Source organism: Aedes aegypti, chromosome 1 (genome assembly GCF_002204515.2).
Source record: "Aedes aegypti strain LVP_AGWG chromosome 1, AaegL5.0 Primary Assembly, whole genome shotgun sequence".
NCBI lineage: Eukaryota > Metazoa > Arthropoda > Insecta > Diptera > Culicidae > Aedes > Aedes aegypti.
In genome coordinates, this window is record NC_035107.1 from 88246242 (window position 1) to 88272251 (window position 26010).

The 26010-nt window shown below is 39.2% G+C and overlaps 1 protein-coding gene across 1 annotated transcript in view; it reads right to left on the minus strand.

The window, feature by feature from the left end:
• Nucleotides 1-341: 341 nt before the first annotated feature.
• The window catches only part of LOC5576584 (serine-rich adhesin for platelets), a 44184-nt gene continuing 18515 nt past the window's right edge, over nucleotides 342-26010 (minus strand). The window contains exons 2-4 of the mRNA XM_001656108.2: nucleotides 19650-19697; nucleotides 9178-9657; nucleotides 342-1753 (exon numbers count right to left, since the gene is read on the minus strand). Of these exons, the coding sequence (XP_001656158.2) occupies nucleotides 1265-1753; nucleotides 9178-9657; nucleotides 19650-19697 (1017 nt within the window). The 3' untranslated portion in view covers nucleotides 342-1264. The remainder of the gene's footprint in view (nucleotides 1754-9177; nucleotides 9658-19649; nucleotides 19698-26010) is intronic.

Below are 26010 nucleotides of genomic sequence, written 5' to 3' on the forward strand. Positions count from 1 at the left end.
AATGTTTTCAGAAGCAAAACAAAATTGGAAGCGAACTCCGCATTCCAAGCGTTCCTCCTCTGTGCGCATTTCACTCATTCGGTTTGTTTACCACCGTTTGCTCAAAACTGTGTACAGCCCCCTTTGCACAGAATCTGTGCTGCATGAAGAGAGGCTGATTTTGTGTATTCGGCACTCATTTCTGAGCGTGACAAGTTTAGCGTGTGTTGATTTCAAGCATGCTAGTATCGGAAGAAATAGAAAGAGAATCCAAGTCCCTTCTAAGGCATTGTTTCCGATTTATTTCATTCTACCCCTACGTAAGGAATTTCTTTCAATTCAAATCAAAACAAAAGCGTTGGTTTTAAGGTATTATTCATCATTTCGAAGTTTATTTATTATACATTATTTTCAGTCTTTTTACACAATGTACACAAGGATGATTGGTTTCAGTTTGTATGCATAATTTACTTTGTATATTTTACACTTTGTTTATTTCGACTCAATTTTCATTTTTTCTGTTTTTTTTCTCTTTTGCTTGCATTGATTCGCCTAGTAACATTGATAAAACTTTCCTCCACTCTTCCTTGATTCTTAATTTCTCTCTTTTTCTATCTGCTCTAACTATATAAACACGTTCACCTCTAGTAATAAAGACTTGACATCTTAACGTTTCTCTCTCTCTTTTTCTCTCTCGCGCTTCCCTCTTCTCGTAGATCATTCCCTGTCGTTTTTTTTTCAACATCACAGCATTCCTTTCCGTTCTTTATTTCCCTTTAATCACTTTCCGATGCGCCACTCATTCACTCGTTCCCAAAACAAACAAAAAAGGACTAGCTTCATTCTTTAATTTCTGCGATTAGTTTTAGTTATGTTTTTTCACTGTGTTTCCAGATGCCGATGTGATTGCTACTGCTTATTCCGATTATTTTTCCGATTTGGGTTTTTGTTTTTTGTTCGAGAAGAGGAGTATATTAATTACATGCCTGATAATTTTTCCTCGCCAATAATGCAGTGCTTGAGCGGGTAACCTAATCCAGAAATTATCGGAATCGATAAAATCAATAATTTATACCGTACCTACAGAAGAATAGGAGGACTGAGTTGGGCTTTAAATTAGAGAGAAGCTTTTCCCATTATGATTCATTTCGTTTCTAAGTAGGAGCATAAAAAGGGGGGAAGAAAGAAGTCTAATAAAAACAGCTATTTACAGAAAACACCCACCGACCTCGTCGACGTTTTCGTCATCACTGGTGCCAACACAGAGCGGGTGGTGATGGCCCTATCAAACGTGCAAAATCTTCGGCAGAACTTCGCTCTCGATCAGCAGCTCTCGGTCTTCGATTTGATCGTGCTTCCGTCGGATGAGGATCACGACCGTCAGCACGATCAACACGAACGCCAATATCGCTACGAACACCCCCAGGATGATCACCTCCTTGGAGTTCTCGGGCAGATCTACGGCGGCACTATAGATAGGCCACAGATTGTGCCCGGATGGGTTCGATCTGGATTTAGTTTGGTAGCTGTTGGCACTGCTGTAGCTGTCCGCTTCGGCGTCGACGTCATCGGAAGCGCTCTCGAATGCGGCCGCCTCCTGGACCACTTCGATTTCCTCGATCACCGAGTTTATCGCGAGCGGTCGGGCCGTTGTGGTTGTGGTCGAGGTGGTGATTGTCGTGCTGGTAGTGGTAGTTGTACCGTGAAGGGACACCACAATTGCTTCGCTGGTGTCGATCAGCAGGGGAGCCGAGCGGATTAGTTGATCGGTTTCCTGATGAAGGAAATGGAAAAAGATTTAAGTTAGAGATTTCACAAATCTAGATAGTTCCCCATCAAGGGCGTAGCCAGAATTTTCATCAGAGAGTGATGAGGTCTTACGACATCAGAGACATTTCTCACCAATTTTTCATGAAATTAAAATATTCACTATTTTCAGATGATTTTCTCATTGGGGTAGCCGAAAAACAATGTGTTCTACTTTCTCGACGTTTCGGCCGATGAGTTTTGACCTTTTTCAAGGGTCGTAAGATCTATTCTCATCCGTTAGAAGATATATCTTATGACCACCCTTAAAAAGGCCAAAACCCATCGGCCGAAACGCCAGAAATGTGAAAATATGGTTTTTTTCGACTACCAGACTGAGAAAGCCATTTGAAAACAACATCACAAGATCCAGTCGAAATCAACGTTACCAAAATTATAATTATAATTTTCGACTTTTTGTATAAAACGTAACACTATTAAGGATGTAAACACTCTTCATTTGTCTCTAGGCGAATTCCCTCGAGCGTTTCTGCTAGTATTCACTCAAGAATTCAAACAGGCAGCTTGCAAAGAGTTCTACGCATTAGGATGTATGTCGAGGGATAGTTTTTCAAGAATTCTTCTATACATTTTTTAAGGAACTTCTAAGACAAAAATCTTCTGAATGTTTTCTCGACGGTATTGCTTTTGAAAGTACAAAGAGTTACGCCATAAGTTTTTTTTTCATGAATTCAAGAAAAAATGCCTCCATTCTTCAATGATTTATGCGGGAACTTTGTGCAAAGCATTAGTTAGAAAATTACACTCCTGACGAGTTCAGAATTTTTGACAGATACTTGAACGTATTTCCTGTTGAATTGCTTCAATAATCACGCTTTGAATAATTCTTAGATATATTTACGATCTTGCCTATTTTTTAAATTTATATTTTTTTGTTCAGATTATCTTCCAAATCTCACCCAACACTTGTCTTGAAACATTATCAGTATTTTTCATATTCGCAACTCGACTGTGGATATCACAGGAAGAGGGTGTTTTTGACCTAATCCGATGGTTTCGGTTATATACTCAATCATTTTCAAAGATCCATGCTATGTTTTGAACAACAGATCGCAGTCTTTAATCCTCAAAAGGTGAAATGTATCCAACACGATCAGATTAAAAGGCAAGCTAAGTATGTTGTTTTGCTCGAAAGGAAAGTGAAGAAATACCTTGACTGCATGAATCATGAAATATCCCATAGAGAACTCCCTTTGAAATGACATTTCTTCGCAACTGCGTACTGCGATCTAAAAAATGTGGTTTTCTGGATCATTTCTTGAAATAAATTTTCCACGCATCGATATAGGCGATTCCTGTTCTTGTTAGCAGCAAACCAGCATTAAGTCCGAAAACACTCTCTCCCTCTCAGTATACACTAAGGTTTTTTTTTACACGGTCCCCCGTGCCGTGCAAAAAAATTCCGTGCAAAAAAAAACCGTGCTAATTCTAGAATTTGTGTTAAAATAAACCGTGGTAATTCTAGAATCCGTGGAAAAAGTACCGTGTTAATTCTGAAATCCGTGTAAATGAGTAAAAAAACCGTGTTATTTCCGAATTTTGTGCAAAAAAAGTACCGTGTTAATTCCGAAAGGCGTGTAAAAAAAGCCGTGTAAAAATAAAGCGTGCAAAAAAAACCGTGTAAAAAAAGACTTAAGTGTATTTCTTTGGACATTACTTTTGATATATTTTTCTGAGATCCTAACGTGAATCACTTCATGAATTTCTAATCAGATCCCTTCTTGAGGATTTTATGATTGAATAAGTAATTTAGACTCTTCTCAAACTCATGAGCGTATCTTGAATTCAAACCTAAAGGGAAAATGACCCATTCGATAAAAAAATCACTTGGGCAAGATGCTTACTCAACAAGGAAGGGCTTACACTCTTTAGTCCCCCCGTATTTACGCCAAAGATAAAACTACTTCAAAGACGCATTCAATCATATCTCCAAGAATAGCTTAAGAAACTCTTCCAAAATACTAAAATAAATTTCATTAGAAGCTTTTCTTGTGATTCTCTTATGCAACTTCGGAAAACAAAAACTCATCTTGACATTGTTACACACTAAGCTCATTTTACCGGAATCCGTGATTTTCAACGTAATCTCAACAGCATTTGTCACTTTATTCACAGAAAAGAGGATCGATGAAGAGAAATCGATCATGCGACTTACGCCCTTATTCTAGCACACACTTGAGGTATAGAAAATAAGCTACAATGGCAGAGGAGGATGTCAAAAATTGGCCAAAAATGCTACGTCATTTATGAACGCTGCCTTGATCAATTCCTGGAAGAATACCTGTATTTATTATTATTATTTATCTTTACTAGGCAGATTTTCAGCCCTTGGCAATACCTGTATTATTTTATTTAAGAATTCAAGGAGGGATATTTGGAACAATCCCTGACAGTATGGTCCTAACGGACTGTACATAAGCCACGTGGTCATTTTATTCACTGCATAGATAATCATGTGGTTTAAGTATGGACAGCCCCTTAGTGGAATTACAGGTAGAACATTTTTAAAGGAATTGCAGGAATACTTAAAAACCATCAAACAAGTTCTATATTCTTCTTGCTAATGCTTTGAAAAATAGTAACTACAGTAACATTATTATTAGCTTAATTACATCGTGGCGCAAACATCGATTCGGATCTTGTAACGGTTAAAGTGCGCCAAACACTCTCCGCTGGGAACAACATTCGGTACCGACGCCCGCCACGGTACAATTTGGAACGACTCAAGCTATCAGGACTCACAACTGATTACGCACAAAGCCTTGAAACAGCGTTGTCTGATGAGGGAGAGCTCACCGAAACCCCTCTTGAGGACTGCTAGAGTAGTGTCAAAGCAGCCATTACTAACGCAACAGAAGGTGCCATTGGGTTCGTGGAAGGAAAACGACGGAACAATTGGTTCGACGAGGAGTGTCAGACGGTTTTGGACGAGAAGAATGCAGCGTGGGTGCTGTGCCACGTGCTCGGCTGGAATTTGAACCCAGGACTCCTGTATGCTAGACGAGCGCTTTACCAACTAAGCTACCGAGCCACTTGGTGACCCAATAACTGCGTTGGTTACAAGTTTAGAATTCAAATCCCTACAGACCACGCGGACCCCTTTCATAACCCATATCCATCCGAGCACGTGGATTTTTTTCATAATTTCACCCATAATTTGTCCATCTTTACCACGCGTAATGAGTTAATTAATTTAATAACCATGCGCATTGGATTACCGAACAGCTCAATATAAGCGTCAATTTATATTAGAGTGTTACTGCCTCTCTGTAGTAATCATGTCGTCACATGAGTGTACGATAGGCAAACAGTTTCAACACTAAATAAATCGCACTCGCTCTTCTCGCATGAGATGGATGGATACCCGACCAGACGGAAGAAACAAGATTATAACAAACTGTGTTCATCTGATAAGATTTTTTTATATCACTAGTTGTTATAAAACATGTACCGTTAGTAGTTAAAATAACAAAAATTCTAACAAAATTTGCACCAAATCAAACTAAAATATAACAAACCCTGTTACAATTATATCACAATTATTACAGAATGTGTAGGAAGGATGTTACAAAATAACAAAATTATTGCAAACTATGTTACTGTCTATGACATCGGATGTTATTTGCAACAAACTTATAAATGCGATGTCACAAATATAACAAATGCTGTTATAAATGTGTTACTAAAAATATAACAAGTTGAGAACAAAGCCATCTTGATTACAAAATTGTATCAACTTCTGTTATTTTTAACTGCTGCTGATAGAAATGTGTTATAATCTTGTTATGTGGTTCTGGTCGGGTATGGGTTATGAAAGGGGTCCGCGTGGTCTGTAGGGATTGGAATTCTAAACTTGTAACCAACTCAGTTATTGGGTCACCAAGTGGCTCGGTAGCTTAGTTGGTAAAGCGCTCGTCTAGCATACAAGAGTCCTGGGTTCAAATCCCAGCCGAGCACGTGGATTTTTTTCATAATTTCACTCATAATTTGTCCATCTTTACCACGCGTAATGAGTTAATTAATTTAATAACCATGCGGATTGGATTACCGAACAGCTCAATATAAGCGTCAATTTATATGTGATAAATGGTCAAATATAATTTCGGCCTAACGACCCTTACGGCCTACCAGCATTCGGCTTGACGGCCTGCTCCCCATCAGAACCAGTTTCAGCCAAAGATTAAGCTTCAGTTTTCAAATTGGCCAATCACTTTGATTTTTTATGAGAGTGGCCAAATTAGGAGTACCCAGGCCAGATTAGGTGTATGGAAAAAAAGGAACATTAGTTATTTTCCTTATGTTTTGAGTCAATTTGGACGAGTAATGAATGTTGCTTTACCATGTGTATGTGATCTATAGAACACGAAATATTTCATGTTGATTGGCTGGTGCAAGGCCAAAACCAGTGCTTCTATCCTAATTGAAGATATGTAATGCCTTACCGAACCGTCCCGTCATAGAAGTCACCCTAGAATAAATTTTTTAGAAAATGTAAACAAACCGCCTCTAGAGTACAGGGCTGGTAGCAGTCAGACAGCAAAATAATAGTGACTTTAGTGACCAAAATGATCAAATATAAGTGCAAAATTTAAGTTCAAAAGCGAAAACATGGACTCTATAATTAAGAATATTACCACATTTTCACATTATGTTAAATGAGCTTATGCAATTCGAAGTATGTCTCAACAGTTGAATGCTTGAAACGTATACAAATCACTTCACTGAATTACAATAGATATGAAACATCATCAAGGGACAGAACGTGCCTATCAAAAATTCTGGTAAATCTTGTACGGGGCGCATAAACGCTAGGCCGCAGAGTTAGGCATATGCTATAACTTTAAACTCGGATTCAGGTCAGTACAGAAAATCTCCTGGAAATTCAAAATTCATCAACTCTGAAGAAAGAAATTATGGCAAAATTCTTAGTCATTAATGGCGAACTCAATCGCCAAAATTCTTGAAAGTTGTTTCTTGGGAAATTTCAGGAAGAGTTCGAGAGTAAATTTACGATGATAAATGAAGATTGTTTAGCGAAATCTTGTGGAATTTTTGGCAGAATCGAGAATTTAAAATAAAAGAGAAAAGCATCCCAGCAAGAAATCATTTAAAATTTAACCCTCACTTTCCAAAGGTAGCTTCGAAGCTTTATCTATAACTGGAGAAAAACTGAATCTGATTCCTGAAAAAGTTTCTGACAAATTTGTTAAATTATGTTTAGTTAAAATATCAGAGAAATTTCAGGCTTCTATATTGAATCACTTTTGTTGAGCTTTCTTCAAAGGTAGGCTATAGATCTCTTCAGTCTTTCCGTTGGTTTCTCCTGAAATTCATCTAAATATACTCAGCAGGTCTGTCAGAAATTGAGCCGTCATTCAAATTTAAAAAAATAAAACCAGAACTTTTTTTTCACAAGACCCAACAAATAAATTCCTGATATTCTGTAAAAAAATGTCTGTGCAGTATACACCTGAATTCTTCCAGAAAGTAAGCACAGAATCCTGTCCTCTTAAGACACTTCATTGATCTTAAAAAATGTTTGAATTAGAATAATAAAAACTAGTGATCCTTTATAGAGAGTTAAGCAGAAGTAAAATGAAATGATTTGGCAACAGACCAGCAGTGCTGGTTTTGCTCGGCGTCGAGAATAATATTGTAACACGGACATGACTTCCTAATTGCTATAAAGTGTATTTTGTTTCGTTATAGATCTTTGAGCAACATATCAAAACTAATAAACAGCCCTAAAATCAAAAACTAAAAATCGCATTGACAAAAATTCAAAAAAGTAAAACATTTCATTTTTTTGCTTCATGCAAAATTACTTTTACAGAAATAATTTCAAGCTGATTACATTACTCCTCAAGAAAAGTTCAAAACAAACATAACGCATGTTCGTTTGGCTCACACTTTGATAGCTCTCGCAGCTCGATTGGCTCACACTTTGACAGAAATGTCAGCTTCCGCGAATCTCTCTTATAAAGAATTTCTAATAAAAATCAGGACATTGCTGGACTGGCATTAAGTTTTAAGAAATCGGCGATAATCTGGTTGATTTATCATCAGATCATGAAAATAGTGACTTTAGTGACCATTTTTGTTGAAAATAGTGACTTTTTAGTGACCAAAAAAAGTAAAAAAAGTGACCAAGTCACTAAAAAGTGACTTGCTACCAGCCCTGTCAGAGTATCGCCATAATTGGGTTCCCATACTTTTTGTATCACCATAGTGGATACAACACGATTTCCAAATAAAAACGGTAAATTTGTTTACACATCATATAAGTTTGTTCATTTGTTCTCACAAGGCAACAACCATTCATCAGTTGAATTAATTTTGCCGGATTTCCTAACGAGTACCCTTCAGCAAACTGCTAAGAAGGGGACATTTCTGTGAGGCTAGATTTTTAAATGTTCATTTTTCAAATTGTATTGCACGATTGTTCTAACCAAGGACTAGTTATCATAAAAAAATAGTTTTATCATTCCTGCGAATATTAGCCGCTCGATTTTAGTGGAACAATAAGAAAAATCTCTTTGTGTTCTCACTATTGCCATAATTGGTACTTCTACCCTATTTACGCTATATTGTTTTACGATATTGGATAAAGTACGAGAAGCTTTTTTCATCGTTGAAGAATTTATAAACAAATCCATTATCCATCATTCCTGAATTCATTTATTTTGAAATAACTATTAAAGTAGGTCCACTGATAAGATTACCGTTAGGTTTAAGATGACTTTTGTATTAATAATTTTCGGTACATTCCTTATGGAGTGCCCAGACCAAATTCTTGATAAAATTTATGATGATCTTTGATAAATTCCTGATTTTTGTTCAGACTCCAAGAACTTTATTATGACGCTAAAAATGGCATGTTTGCGTGTCTCCAGGATCAAATTATGATGTAAATATAAAATTTAAATCATGATTTATCAAACTTCTTGAGCTCCAATTCACCAAGCATGCAAAATAGAACTTCAAATTTCATTTCACATCGATTCATTTGCACTGAAAGTAATATGAACTTTTATGATAAGTATAGTTATACACATGAGATTTGAATTCTGTGGCAATGTGTGGCAAACTTGCGTGAAGGTTGGTTGAAATATTCAAATTTTGCATTTTATATCAGCAATGTCTGAAAACCTAGACGTGCTATGATATTTTTGTAAACGGCATTGAATTCAGCAACCCTCAATAGTTGTATTTTGGTGTTTGAAACAAGATCGTGTTCCGCAGTGTTTTTAAAAAACTTAAACAACATTTTGACCTTCGTTACGAACCAATTAGTTTTGAATTTTCTTTTCGTTGGCCACCCCCCGTCCCCTCTGGCTACGCCCCCGCCAATCATCATCCCTCAACACTTACCTTATTTCGACAGGTCACGTGCACGTGATATTTGGTGTTTGGCCACAGGGAGAGTTCGACTTTGGCAGTTTCGGTCAGCAGATTGCCGGTCAAACCCCCACCGGAAATCTCCCACGACACCAAACACTGGTGGAAGCTCTGCTCCGAACTACTGCTACTGCTACTGGTCACCGTTTTCGATTCCGGTCCCATCAGCGACGACGCCTGGCTGAGGGCTTGGATGATCTTCGAAACCGAAGTTCCATTTGGACCGCCATCTCGGGCAATCCGGCTGAGTCGTTCGACGTTTTCGCTAGCGGCCAGCGGCGAAGGAACGCCCGGATGCGGTTGATGTTCCAGCAGTTCCTCCGGCGTGGTCCACTCGATGTCCGCGGCCACTACCGATTCGTTCCGGATCATTCGGCTGAGGCTGAGCAGTAACCGGTGGGCTAGTTCGTTTTCCTTACGAATCTGGTGGTTACGGTTGCACACGTCCCAGCACTCTAGAAAGAAGGACCGGTTAGAGAACTTCTGACGACACAGGGCAATGGGGTAAGAAGGGGAGGAAGAAGACTATTTTCTCCGAAATGACCAGTCATAAACCGAGAAAAGGGGGAGAAACACGACAAGCGCTAGAAAACGAAACATTCTCAAGAATCATCATGGATTGCCTTATCTGGCAAACGGCAAGAGGTTATTTTCATCCATTTTGGCTCCCTTCAGCGCACAGTGGGAAAGTTCGCATTTTCCCCTAGGAGTGCCATTTTTCTGAAATGATGAACATTCATAATCGATTGCAACTAACTAAGTGTTTTCCTGAAGTAGCTTACACGCCTAGCAACAGCACTTTCACCGATCAGAAAACCTGTAACTGCATGCATTAATGCACTATATTGGCTCTACATGCGCATTTAGAGCATGTTTCAATGCTATCCAGTGTTTTGACAGATAAACCATGCGCTTTATTTTCCCCACTGTGCAGCGTCCGGCCCGGATTTCTTTCCCTGTCTCGGTCTCATTTATTTTTATGACATCGACCTAAGGTAGTAGCGCGCCTCGTTTGTTTTAAGATCCAGTCAGCCGAGGGAGGAGGGAAATTCCTCGGCCGAGCTAAGCCCTGCGGAGACGCTCGTCTAATAAATTATCAAACCCTCCGCTTTTTTGTCCTCAGCACCGACTATTCGGTTTTAAGGCAAAAGGTCGGTTGGTCAGCCAGAGGCGGCGGCGTTTCGGTGCGCAGAAGATTTGTTTATTGGCTACCAAAATTAAAATCCAGTTTCCAAACCTCGCTCGCTGGACCACGAATGGACGCGGCTCCTGCGCAGAGGGTGCACTCTTTGGCCGTAAATTACGGGCATGTTTTTTTTTTTTCTAGATAAGCATGGCAAGGGTGTAGCAGGTGCACTCTAAATTCCGGAAAAAAAATGTGTCGGAGGAAAACGGCAGCTTGGAGATAGGCCATGTCGTCGGTTGGTGACGCCAGAGCCGCCGAATTTCGTTGAAATATTGAAATGGATCGGAGATGGATAAAAGGGAAATTTAGATCATACAAACGTGGGACACAATCCTGTGTCATCACCGCAATTCGTAGAATGACTATTAAAATTAGACTAGATGTCAAAATATAGATCCAAGATACTCAGCAAAGCTGAATTATGAATGAATGACTTTCCTTAACAACCATGCATGAATTGCATTTCTTTACGAATAGATGAGAAACCAAGTTTTATATTATTGGTTTCTTTTTTGTAAAATGGGGCCTCAAAAATCTGGAATGTTCCAGACAAATCTGGAAGGTTGGCAACGCTGACTAACAGATACCCTCAGTGCATAAATTCTGGTGATTTTTAAATTTAAGGCAACAATGGCGCCTGCCGCGTCAAAATGCAGACCAATGAGGGGAAGGGGGACGAATTGATGTTGCACATCAGACCCACAGTAGACCGGATATACCCCTGCATCTGCGCAAGTTTATGCGAGAAGGTATAGGGGTAAGGTAATTTCATGGCAGAGAGACTTGTTTTTTGGTTAGCAGACTGCCTAAGTTCAGGCGTAAGAAAAGGAGTACTATAATGATGAAAGAATAAGTAGGAACGATTTTTTGTCCGTCTCTAGTTTTCGTGAACGGTTGCTATGAACGAATTCATTAAGTGTGATACCTTAAGAGTGGAAGAAAGAAGCAAACGAAAGATACAACTGCAAAGTACGCTGGGCGGGCCTAGGATTGAACCCATTCTCATATCTTCTGCGTATGTAACAGAGGCGGTAGCCATTTGACCACAAACCCCGTTCAATCTTTTCAACTAGCTTCAAACATGGGACCTTTAGATTCACAAACCGACACTCTAACAAATGCTCTCTCAAATGCAAACATTATATTTTAGAAGGGAAGTACCGTCAATCGATTAGGTAACGGCAGCCCATGGGATTATTCTGAAATTTGTCAGGAGATTCCAACAGGATTTTGTCCATGGTTTCCGCTGTGGATCCTTTTCAGAATTTTACGCGGATTTTTTAAGATTTTTCAGCAAGATTCACTACAGAGATTCCTGTTTCTTATTTTTTCTAATAGATTTAGAAATGTTTCCAGAGATCATAAAATTTCCCTAAAATTCCCTCAGTTACCTTGCCTAGAATTGTTTAAATGTTTTTTTTTCGATGGTTTCTCTTCCGGAGAAACGTCCTTACTGGATAAGAGCTTGCTTCTTGACACAGTGTTCTTATGTGCACTTTGAAATAATTTTACATATTTTTTCATAAGTTACCAGAAAGACTCCTATGAAGTTTTTGGTAATAGTATTTTTTTACGTGTTTCATTTATTTTGTCATGAGTATACTGGTTTAAAAATAAAAAGAAGTAGCTTGTTCGGAAATCCGTTCAGCTACTTCCAGGATTTTTTACAGCATTTCTTCATGAATTCTTTCAGAGATATCATGCGCAGATTCAAACAAAATTGTCGACAGTCGTTCGAATGTTTTTCAGATAACTATTTTGAAAGTGGTTTCAAACACTGATCTGGTTTTTACGAAATGTTTACCTTCAATCATTTTTCATGAATCCCAGGAGTTCGTATAGCACTTCTCTCCTTTCTTTGAACAATTTCTTCATATACTTATCAAGAAATTAGCTCAATAATTATTCTAGAGATTCTCGCAATAATTTGTCTATCAATTCCTCTATGAATCCTTCTTTCAATCCTCTTATTGATATTTTCAGAATTCTTTTAGAGATTCGGCCTTAAATGTTTCCTAAAATATCTCCAGCAACTTTCCTAGAAGTTTATTCAAAAATTCGTCCAAAAAGTTTTTCTTGTTTTTTTTTCTACAATTTCCACTTTGATTTTTTTTTCTTCTTTGTTTCTTTTAGGATTTCTTTCTGTATTCACTTAAGGATTTCCTCCTTTTTTCGGCCTCTTATTTTTCTTTATAAGAAAAATTTGAAATAAATTCCAGAATTAGACCATCTCCGATGTGCGAATCTATTATTTATACGATACATCGTACTCATTATTAATGATCAATTTTATTTTTCCGATGGATCTTTGTTTCAAGATGTAGCTGGTTTTGGAGAGTTTAATATTTTATTGGCTAATGTTTTTCAAATTAAAAAAAAACCCTTGGTCTCCTATAAGACGCTGCCACCAACTTACCTCCTTCGCATTTTTCCAGCAGCTTTTAATTAAATGAAACTGATTTTCTGGCTATGGAAGAAGAATATGAGGTCTGACTGCTAAAAGCTGAATTAACTGGTTAACAGGGATTGAATCCTGAGAAAATTGAGAGAATCGCTCACGTATCGCTCTCTGTAACTATCATAACATGCTGCACATTATGAGAGACTGTTTATCGTATACTGCTACAACTTTGATCAGATTGGGGGGATAGTAGTGTATGATAAAACCCCTCTAAACATGCTTCAAGCCTGGGGGACACTATTGCTATTAGAAGTTCGTGGATTGTTTATCGTGCCAGTAAAGAAAAACACCTATCCCCAACGGTAAACAAGCGAGTAAAATGGGTTTTATCATCGCTCTCTCTTTGGGGCTCTCGCTCACTGCTTCCATTTATCAGACTTGTTATACCCTGAGACGAGACTCGCGAAGACGGTCTTCTTTTTCTGTGATTGCTGAGTTTTTTCTTGTTCCACTTTGTGTTTATACCAATTATGCGCATGCTGTTCAAACCCTCACATGAACCTTTCAGCAAAAAATGATTGAGTTTGCATCACATCGAATCATAAATAGTCATTTGAGTGAAATTTCATGCCAGCAAACGTAGCAGACATTAGAAATAATTAATCTACTGCTTAGATTTATCAGCAACTTTAAAAAAAACTGCTCCGCCGACTGAGGTTTTTAATAACAGTTTACTTTGAACACAATACTTTTCACTTTTTCAGCCATAAAAACGGTGGGCTGCATTTGACGTTTCATGAGAGGGGAATCTGGGCTGCATATGACGTTGATATTTTTCCTCTTCGCGAGTCTCTCTCAGGTTACACCTTGCGATACAATGACGATCGTGGACCGCAACAGATGGGATGTTTTTCTTTGCTTGCTTTGATCGTGCTTCATACTCAAATGAGAGCGAATTCTGCAAAGCCTGCTGGTTAATATTTTGTATGTAACTTGATTAGACTTTTTACCCCTTCTTACATATTTTCAATGTTCTTCTTATACTTGGCATTCTCTACTGAGACAGAGCCTGTTTCTCAGCTTAGTTATTAGCTGAGAGCTTTCTTTGCCAAAGTTGTCATTTTCGCATTCGTATATCGTGTGGTTGGTACGATGATTCTTTATGCCCAGGGAAGTCAAGGAATTTCCATTACGAAAAGATCCTGGACCGACTGGGAATCGAACCCAGACACCTTCAACATGGCTTTGCTTTGTAGCTGCGGACTCTAACCACTCGGTTAAGGAAGGCCCCATATTTTTAACATGTAATGAGTTTAACTTTCAAACTCATTACTTGCTTTTGGAACATAAAATGTGTTGTACGAATTATGTAGTTAACGGTTTTTAATTAAATTTGTGTAAGTTCCAGCACTTTGTAATATTTATGGAAATGATCAAGCTGATTCTAAATATAATGTCCAAAAACTCAGTGCTGTGCACAAAACATGCTTGCCACTCCAAAATTATTTGTGCGTCTCCCATTTTTAGCGAGTAAACTCAAAGCAAGGTGCAGGATACAATTTTCTTTTGTGCGAGACAAAGCAAAGCACAATCTCTACTCACTCGAATTCACTCTAGGAAAATTTCAGCAAGGTATGCTTTGAAGGCGGACAAGCTTAAAAAGAATTTTGCAAAAACTTACATCAGTGGATTCTTATATATTTGGTATAGTATAAGGTGCTAATGAATAATGTTCATCGAGTTGAAGAGTTTTGACAGTCACATATTAGGGAACTCAATTCAAGTAGAAGATTTGACGCGTGTACGAAACGCAAAGAGTCAAAATGAGACAACTCGATTACCACGCAGCCCAAAGCACATTGCGAGGCAGCATTGCCAGGGTGCAGTGCAGAAAAAAATACTCGTGCACGTCTCATCCCAGCAGACATACTTTCGTTTATGATGAGATACAAGAGTACAAATGTGGAGGCGAATACGCACATTTTGCAAATAGCCTAATGGCACATGTGCGTTTATCGCCTGTACTTTGGTGCTCTTATGCGCTATCGTATACGAGTTTGTGTTTACTGGGCTACGAATTCAGGGTGCTGTCTCGAAAGGTGCTGCACCGAAAAAGATTTAAGTCACACTCCATCCCTGAGTGTTACTCGTGGAAGAATTTACCTTAGAACTATTTTTGCTAGGGAATATTTTTCAAAACTTATTAAATGTTTCTTGCATAATTGGCAAGATTTTTGGAATTTCGGAACGTTGGTGTCATTCCATTTGTCCTTATGTCAAAAGTATGACTGCAAGTAGAAATTTATTTTGTACTCATAGGGATTTTACCTCTTTTAAAATGTAGTAAGTAAAAACAAATCTCGCATTCGGTACCATAAGGGCGTAACTGCAGTGATCGATTTCTCTTAATCTATTTTCTCTTTGGCTAATTACTTGGCCGGGAGAAACTTTTCGACCAATATTTTTGGTTCAATGGAAAGCGCTCATCGTCATTCATCATACTGCTTCGTAAAATGCTCCGAAAATGGATTGAATTCCCAGTATAGATGCAAAGCGAAAGTCGATGAAGAGAAATCGATCACTGCAGATACGCCTGTTTGATACTAAGCGCGAGAAATAAATAAATAATAGGGATTCCTGCAACAACTTCTTCACGCAATCATAGAGAAATCAATACCAGTCTTCCTCTAGTGATTTTTTCCAGGGATATCTACAAAATCCGTCCACTTTTAGAGATATTCCAAGATTTGGATACTTCGGTTCAAACTTAGGTTCAAGTAATGGCACAATTTTTGCTTTGAAAGAGAACGATTGAATAAAATTTCTATGATCATATATGGCACAAATCGCAAGACCCTTGAGGCTTGAATAAATGTTTTATTTAAGTAGATCAACTAAGATCAATATTGTAGGTAACATTTAGCGGTAACTTAATGAAAAAAAAACAAGGATGTCACATCAGACCAAGCGTGTGCTGGAATAAGGGCGTAAATCGCCTGATCGATTTCTCTTCATCGATCCTTTCTTCTGTGAATAAAGGTGACAAGATGCAAGTTTGTCAGCAATTTTCCATCTCAGGACGCAAGATTGCTTCATGAGGATCGATGAAGAGAAATCGATCGTGCGACTTACGCCCTTATTCCAGCACACGCTTGAGCAAGGCACGATGAGTAGAAATTGATAAGCGTGGATTTCACCGTTTTCTGTCTGTCCGTTTTGCAGCAAAATTTGAACCGCGGTGGCAATCGAGGTTCAAATGGACCGTTTTTCAAACCGGTGTGCAAACCGATGTTCACTTTGCACATGTTTGGGTTTAGGTTCAGGTTCGAGTGTTTCGGTTTGCACACGAGAAGAGAGTACAAGGAGAGTACCAAACCGCCTGAATCAACGTGTTCGGTGTTCGTTTGGGAAGACTGTTTCTAAGTAGAAGAATACAGTACTGGATAGGATAAAGTACGCATTGGCCGTTTTTTCAAACAAAATGGTCAAGTTTAGAGGCCTAGATCTCGAATTCTAGTGCTTCAATGGACCTGAAATTTTCACCAGCATGTAAATAGCTTGAAGTTTGCTCAGTAGAAAGCTTACAGCATTTCATACACAAATCTTTCAATTATCGCAAAACTCCAATTTTGACAAAAATGCAATAAGTGAACAATAATTTTCGAATGAACATATTTAGAGCAATATATTCTTCTACAAATATGATCTTTTTGGTAAGAAAAAAAAGTATGTAGAAAACATTTTTTTGAAATGTGGGATATTTTGCAAAAAATGATACATGTGAAAACTGAAAAGTTTGTGTTTGAAATATTGTGAAATTACAGCTAAATGTAATTCAAGTTATTTCTGAGCAGCGGTTTAAATTCAGTTCGGAGCGCTAGAAGCCGAGATCGAGGCCTTCAAAATTAATCACTTGTAAGAAAAACGGCCAAAGTGTACTTTATTCTGTCCAGTACTGTATCTCACAATGCTCGATCCTAAAAGTTGTTCTATTTTTAAGAACCGTTTATGCCAACAAGATCACCATTATGGTAATTAAGTGAGCACAACAGGTGTTCTAGTTCATCCAGAAACTTCAATGGTGTACTTCACGGTGTATCAAAGAATAAAAACTATCAATCTACTGGTGTGATACGCAATCTTTTTATGGTTTTTAATGTAATAAACCCCTAATTATTCATATAAGTAAACAGGGAATTGTATTGATATGTACCGATGTTCTTGATTTTCTAAGTACTCAATGGAATACAGGGTTAAAGATCTACAAGCCTAAGCAGTTGTATGTTGATGGTTTTTACCAAGGCAAGGACTCTTAACCCCTTATATAATTACACGGTGCATTGAATTTTTACGGATGTTCTTTCTTTGAAGGATTCCGTCCAATATAGGCCTAAGGATCTATAAGCGTAGCCGTTTGATTATGACACATTGACACATGACACCTTTAGCCATTCACATATGAAAACGAGGTATCGTTTTGATTTATACCGATCGTACAAGGACTAGCTTATAATATGTTCAGCATAGTTGTAGATTTTGACGAGATGCACAAGTTTTCTGAAAGTGGTTTTTGTGCAGGACTTTTACATTTTCAGAGAAATAGTTTTGAATTTTTCTTCGGAAGCTTCACCTCAGTCAAATCGTAATCACTTTCAAACTCCTAATTGCAAAAATCACTCAATTTTATAATATTTATATGTTGAGATTCAAGTTATGTCTGTGAAAATTATGTGTTATGTGTGTTATTATGTTATGTGTGTGAAAATTTTATTCAAATCGGTCCATAAAAAACTGAGACCAGCTTACCAAAGTTGAGTTTCAGTTCAAAATATTTACTGGTTTCAACTAATGATAACCGAAACCAAAAATAAGGCAAACTGACGCAACACTGACAAAATTTTCATTGACCGCGCTTCAAACGACCAATTAGAATTGCTAATGCTCCGTATCTCACAACCAGAGGCGCGCGCATCGGTTTCCTACACTCAGGCAAATGGACAATCGAAATGCATAGGAACCATTTATGAAACTTCGTCCCAAGAAATCAGTTTGATATTCATAGATATGCCTTATGAAACCAAATTTGAAAACATAAAACGTTTTCGCGGCAACCTGGAGTCGAACCAAGAACCTTGCGATCGATAGGCCTGTGCGTACACCAAGCGCCTATCGACGCCTTGATGTGAGGTAATGCTAGAACGATACATAAAGCGCTTATATCGCAATAATCGTTTCATCGTTCATAAGGCAAAATGTATGAAGTTGGATAGTCCGGTTCGCTGCGTGTACGTACATGATGTTTCACATTAGCGCCTTTATCAGGCCCTGTTGCACATAACCGTTTACAACATAGCCATCAGATAATGGTTGTGTGAAATGGGCTTTCGATTTAGTTAACATCCTTCATTATTCCAGAATCCCTTAAATTATACAGAGTATTTCTAATAGGAAGATATGAAATAAGATTGCCTATCGAATGTCTTGGACCAAGAATCGAATCTCATACTCGAGATAGTTACCTTTCATGACTTCCAGGGGCCTTCCTTAGCCGAGTGGTTAGAGTCCGCGGCTACAAAGCAAAGCCATGCTGAAGGTGTCTGGGTTCGATTCCCGGTCGGTTCAGGATCTTTTCGTAATGGAAATTTCCTTGACTTCCCTGGGCATAGAGTATCATCGCACCTGCCACACGATATACACATGCAAAAATGGCAGCTAAGGCAAAGAAAGCTCTCAGTTAATAACTGTGGAAGTGCTCTTAGAACACTAAGCTGAGTAGCCGGATCTGTCCCAGTGGGGACGTTAATGCCAAGAAGAAGAAGACTTTCAGGATAGAGTGATGTCTAGACCGATTGACAATGCTTGATTTTGAGAACATTGATTTAGATTCTGTTCTACGAACGACAATTCGTATGAAACACATCACCTTCTGCTCAACCGATGTAAACCTATTCAAAATCGTGACACAATCCCAAGCAAAATGTAAAACACTCTTTTTTTCGATCTGCCCCGCACGCCATCATACAAAAGAAAAAAAAACACACTCCGAAGAGGGGCGTATCCGTATAGAACATGAGAAGATTAAATGAACCGGAACGCTCTCACGATGACAGGCATTCGCCTTCGCCCTCGCCCAGCACACCGGCGGTGCGTGTCGCCATTAAGAGCAGTGAAATACGGCCCGAAGCTGTTTGTGTTGCGTACAAAGACTGCTGTCATCTCCCAGTGTTCCCCTTCAACGGACTCGGGGGCCGGCTCGGGTGCAGAGTCCAACCCAGCGCGATGGCATTTCGCCGCCGGAAGGAAAACTAACACATTTAATTGCTTCCCTCGGGTCGACACGGGGCCAGCAAATTGACGACGACACTTTTCCACTCCCATAAGGAAAGCTTCGACCGGTGCAGAAGGAAAATTGTAAAAACACACCAATTTCCGGTTCTCCGGTTTAACACACTACAGTTGTCGTCGTTTCAGATCGACGTCTCCGGAGTTTACCGTTCCGGGTCGAAACCGCAAATGGTGGTCGGTCCACTTATCACCGTCCAATAATCGTCGCCTCTGGCGACCCCCCCGCCGGCATCGATTTCAAGTCGATGTTCCGGAAGTAATCGAGGTTATGTCCTTTACCGGGTGCGCTCGCTCAGCACAGCAGCTGCCTTTGCCGTCTCGGCGATATAACTGTCACCAGTTTCAATTAAACCCTAAGGACTCGGAGGAAAGCAGAGAAGGAACCAAGCAGGAAGCTGTAAAAGAACAAATGGTCCTTTCCTGGCTTCCAACTGGGTGAACTGGTCATTTCGGAGCCTGAAGCTGGATGAAAGAAGCATGGTGCAGAGGCACCAGAACGGAAATATAACTTACCATAGCGCACTCGCGCTGCTGGGTGCAAAGAATGTCCTTGATGGAGCGCTGAAACGAGGAGGAGAAAAGTGACCATTAGTTTCGTGTTTATCACAAGTGAGTAATGATGATCAAAAATGTGCATTGAAATTTGTGTCTCAAAATTGTTGCGAAAACATTTTTAAAGTATAATTGCGCTATCTTCCAAAAATAAAAAGGATAATATCGAAAATGTCATCACCAGGAGCAATCAGTTCGACGTTTTAGACAAATTTTTCGTACATCAAATTGAAGCAGCCTCTAGCTCAGGCTCTTTGATTCAAGTGAGGAAGCAAAGAGTGCCACCTATCGTGATCAGTTGTTCCGAATTTGGAGCATTCAGGCAGAAGATCTTGAACACCATTAGGGGAATCAAGGTTTCCTTCCAAATCGCAAAGAAAGGAGACTGTCGCGTTTTGCCGGAAACTCTTAAAGATCGCGAACTTCTTCTCAAACATCTTGAAGAGAAGAAGCACAAATTTTCACTTATGACGACAAAACTGAACGTTTGTTCAAAGTTGTCTTGAAAGGTCTCTCAAGTGACTATGAGTCACCTGAAGAGATCAAAAATGGAATAAATGATTTACTTGGATTTTCCCCAGTCCAAGTAATCTTTATGAAAAAGAGAACCCAACCTGGCATTGTTCGGAAAGGGCTTTCTCAAGAATTTTATTTAGTTCACTTTAACAAAAAAAAACTAAATAATATTAAAGCTTTAGAAAAAGCAAAACTTTTGTTTGATGTCCGTGTGACATGGGAACATTTCCAGAAACCTGGAGGAAATTACCAGAACCCCACTCAGTGCCGTCGGTGCCAAAAGTGGGGTCATGGTACAAAAAATTGTCGCATGGATGCTAAATGCATGATTTGCGGAGGTTCTTCTCACGCTAAAGACGTCTGTCCAGTGAAGGAAGATACCACCAAATTCATATGCTGTAATTGCGGGGCTAACCATAAGTCCAATTTTTGGAATTGTCCTTCACGCAAAAGGGTCATTGAGGCTCGTGCCAGGCAGATGAAAGATAATATCCGTTACGATAACGGTCGTTTCCGGAATTTGCCTGGTAGAGTATCGAACAATGCTCATTTTTCAGTTAACGATCGCTTGATCATGAATCATACCCATCAGGAAGATCATAATCATGCTCATTCACAAACTAATTTTAATCCGACGGGTAGCCGTTCGAATCTTTCAATTTCGAATGTATCTACCCACGGTAAATCCTTTGCCGATATCGTAGCAGGAAATTCGAACTCCTCCCCTGTTCGATCCATGGGTACCCATTCTACTTGTTTCAAATCAAATGGAAAAAAACCTTACCGCCACAGGTAACTCCGCTTCTTCGTCTACCGGAAATTCCAATGGAAAATCACATGACATGTCTGCCTCTGATTTTAATTTTCTAACTGAACAATTGAATCTAATGATTGATGCAATGTTCAAAGCCACCACTATGACTGAAGCAGTCCAAGTAGGTGTAAAATTTACAAATCAAATTGTTATTGGATTACGTTTTTCTAATGGATCCAAATAATAATTTAAATATTTTAAATTGGAATGCTCGTTCTCAATGGTAAAGAGAACGAGCTGTTTAATTTTCTTACGGTTAATAACGTGCATATAGCAATTATTACCGAAACGTATTTAAAACCTGGATCTAAACTCAAAAGAGATCCTAACTTTTTTGTTTATCGTAATGATCGACTTGATGGGGCATGTGGGGGAGTTGCAATCATCATTCATAGGCGTATAAAACATCAACTGTTTTCATCATTTGAAACTAAAGTTTTTGAAACTTTAGGTGTTTCTGTTGAAACACAGTTTGGTAAATATACTTTCATAGCTGCCTATTTGCCTTTTCAATGCTCTGGGCAGCAAGTTAATTTGCTCCAAACTGACGTGCGTAAATTGACTCGCAATAAGTCAAAAATTTTTGTCATTGGTGACTTTAATGCCAAACATCGGTCATGAATTTTATTTGATGAGTGCTCTTCAGGATATTTCACAATTCAATACCCTGATAGCCCCACATGTTTTTCCTCTTCTAGAAATCCATCTACGATTGATTTGGTCTTAACCGACTCTAGTCATCTTTGTAGCCAACTGATTACTCATGCTGATTTTGATTCTGATCATGTCCCTGTTACATTTCAAATATCCCAAGAAGCGATTCTCAATCCTATCAGCTCCACTTTCAATTATTTACGAGCCGACTGGAATATATATGAAACGTATGTTGACTCTAATCTTGATGTTAACATTTCTTTAGAAACTAAACTTGATATTGACAATGCTCTTGAAACTTTAACAAACTCCATTGTTGAAGCCAGGTGCATTGCAATTCCAAAATGTGAAGTAAAATTTGAATCCGTGATTATAGACGATGATCTTAAACTCTTGATTCATCATATAAACGTGAGGAGAAGGCAATTTCAACGCACTCGCGATCCTGCTATGAAAATGATATGGCAGGATCTGCAAAAAGAAATTAAAAACGGGTTTCTCGATCAAGAAACAAAAAAAAAAATTAAAATAAAGCTGCTCAATTAACCCAGGGCTCTAAGCCCTTTTAGAAATTATCTAAAATTTTGAAAAAACCTCAGTAGCCAATACCGGCATTGAAAGAGGAAAACAAATTATTACCAACTAATTACGAAAAAGCTCAAAAACTTGCTATGCAGTTTGAAAGCGCGCACAATTTTAATTTAGGACTTACTAGTCCAATTGAAAATCAAGTTACTCAGGACTTCGAAAATATTCTCAATCAAGAGAACGTTTTCGAAAATTCCTGGGAGACTGATTTGGAAGAAGTGAGAACTATAATTCAAAAAATCAAACATATGAAAGCTCCTGGCGAAGATGGAATTTTCTACATCCTCATCAAGAAACTTCCAGAGAGTAGCTTTTCATTCTTGGTTGATATATTTAACAAATGTTTTCAATTAGCATATTTTCCTGACAAATGGAAATATACTAAGGTTGTTCCAATTTTAAAACCAGACAAAAATCCAGCAGAAGCGTCTAGCTACCGTCCAATCAGTTTGCTTTCTTCCATCAGTAAACTTTTTTGAAAAGGTTATTTTGAACAGAATGATGGTCTACATCAACGAAAATTCAATTTTTGCCAATGAACAGTTCGGATTCCGCCATGGAGATTCAACCAACAACAAATTTGATTGGTTCCAACATATCTAAAGGCTATTCTACTGGTCTTGCTCTTCTAGACATAGAAAAGGCATTCAACAGTGTTTGGCATGAAGGCTTGATTGTAAAATTAAAAACTTTAACTTTCCCACATACATTATTAGAACAATCCAAAGTTATCTGTTAAATTGTACACTTCAGGTTAATTATCAGAACTCCAAGTCTAAAAGACTTCCTGTAAGAGCTGTTGTTCCTCAAAACAGCATTTTGGGACCAATTTTATACAATATTTTCACATCTGACTTACCTGAGTTACCTCAGGGATGTCAAAAATTTTTGTTTGCGGATGACGCAGGCCTTTCCAGCAAAGAACGAAGGCTGCGTGTGAACACAGAACACCAAGTTATAAGAAATTAATGAAATGTTTTAAATGACAGTACTAAAGGAACTGATATGATTGAATGATGATGAAATTGTAGAAAATTTAGCGAAAACACAAAAAGTTTTCCCATCAAACAATAACATGGCCCCGCCATGTTGTTTTGCTTGAAACGTCAAACAACGGGCACCAAACGTGCCCTCTGAAAATTTTTCACGTACGCACCACATCATTCCGATTCCCATCACGTACCACGGCGTAGCGTTCGAAGCGCGCTGTCAGCACCACCGCATCAGCATCCGAAATGCGTCCGAATTAAATGCGTGTACCTACCGTCGTCTTCTCCCGTTTGATTGATTTCCCATTTCGCAAATTCGGATTCCGGATGAACGGTGAAACGTGCCGCTTCCCTTTACACTCGGCAAGGCATCAAATTCTTCAACGTGCCTTCACATAAAAATAGCGAATCAGCAATAGATGGCAGCATCTGATGCGTTCCGCGTATAGTGGAGAATGGTTTCGAGGGCATTCGAAACGGTAGAGACAAACAGACGCAGCATTGTTGAAATTTCCATCGACCACGATCATTTCAAAGATACTATGTTTCATATTTCACTACCAGAGGCGCGCGCATAGTTTTCCTTCGTGTTTGACGTTTCACACTAGCGCCTTCTGCAGGCTTTTTGGCAAATGATCGTATGTCGTGCAATAGCCGAGTGGTCAAAATCCGCCGCTACAAAGCAAAACCATGCTGAAGGTGTCTGGGTTCGAATCCCGGTCGGTCCAGGATCTTTTCGTAATGAAATTTTCCTTGACTTCCCTGGGCATAAAGTATCACCGTACCTGACTCACGATATACGAATGCGAAGATGACAACTTTGACAAAGAAAGCTCTCAGTTAATAACTGTGGAAGTGCTCACATCAACACTAAGCTGAGAAGCAGGCTCTGTCCCAGTGAGGACGTAATGTCAAGAAGAAGAAGATAATGGTTTCGTAAACTGGGTGACGGATGTCAATGAAAATTGCTCTGAGTGTTTCGTCCGTTTGGCTGTGGTACAGCTTAACCTCACAACGCACCGATTCTCCCTCACGGGATGGACGATAGGTAGGCCAGGCTTCTACGTATACGGATGTTGTACTTCCGAGAGGGGGTTGTTGCCTACCATGGATCCAAAGAAAAACTCTTTACACACAGAAATGCGAAATTCCCGGGATCGTGTGAGCAAATCGTGCCCGGAATACAACGCGGGCAGAATAAAATGCGTATAAGCAGATTATTAAAACGAATCGGAATCGGGAGCTGTCTGTCAGTCAGTCAGTGGTGCTTTGCCATGCCATGCCATGCGAAAGTTCCATCCAGTTGTAGATCCGCAGAGCACATCAATTTCCCGGAGAACGAATTCGTACGTGCGGAAACGTAGCGGCTAGAATCGGGGCAGAATTGCTTCACATCTATCAGCAAGAATCGAGCAAGAATGACTAGGTAGGTACGCATCGGGCCGAACTTCTCTCCGGGGGAAAGCTAATAAGAAACGATGATTGAGGTTATGAGCTTGCGGTGGGATCGACTTCCCCCCGCCCGCGGACAAGCCACTCAAAGCGAAAGTCTTTATTGAACCATCACCATCGCAGTCAAGAGTGATAAGGAAATTACAGTTCGGGAAGTCAATCACCGCACACACTCACGCATTCTATGCGGACTTCTTCTGTTTCTTGGCATTGTCCCAACTTGGACAGAACCTGCTTGTCTGCTTAGTGTTCTAAGAGCACTTCCACAGTGATGTTCTAAGATCGACGATGATACTCTATGGACCAACCAAGAATCGAACCCAGACCCCTTCAGCATGGCTTTGCTTTGTGGCGGTGGACGGCTAAGAAAGACCCCCATTCGGACTGGCGCAAGAGACTGAAGCGGTTATTTCCAACGGACGGTGGATGTCTCTGTAATGAAGGAGTCAGGACGGAGAGATTGATGGGGTCAAGTGGGGCAGCGAAGCAGAGCGTGAATGGATTGATGGGGCCTCAATCGGGAAGAAGTGTTTCTGTTACCAATATTGCACCGGTAGGTATAAGGGTGAGAGATTGCGAAAATGGTTTACTGCGACCCCCGTCGGAAACTCGGAAATGTTTGATCTGTGCGTCATTACGGCGCAAATTTAGACAAGACGTTTTCTGACATGAACGTGTGTTAATGTGTCGGTTCTGTTGATGGAATGATTCCTGGATGGGAAAGAGCGATAGTTCTTTGGTTTCTTGTTCTTCTTTTTCTTTATGGCGATACGCCTCAACTGGAAGAGAATCTGCTTCTATGCTTAGTATTCAAATGTTATGTACTGAGAGTTTTCTTTGCCAATAGATTATAATCTAAAGATCTAAAAGGATCTTTTTTTTTTGCATATGTGTATCGTGCGGAAAGGACGAAGATACTCTTTGGTCTGGAAATGCCGCGAAAATTTCCTTCACGAATAGATTGGTTTTGTTGGTTAGCTGTGCGTTTACTGCTACGGCAATTTGGTACATTTCAAAACTAATGCTTGATGATTGCATAGAATTGAATTGAAGTACAATTAGTGCAAACTAAGTTTTGTGGTACTCATTAATTTCTAATGCTAACTGGTGAGCTTTTTCCATGTTATGTTCCGCACAATTATAGCACAAGGATCAATTTGTACCTTATCTAATCCTTGAAATACGGTGAAAAAGATGTGCAGAGCCTGCTGGAATTTCATTTGGTTCAATCTTCAATCTCATTTTGATTAGATTCTGCCTAGGGAGTTCGATACTGCACTGAAAAAAATCCACACGTTAACGTCGTATG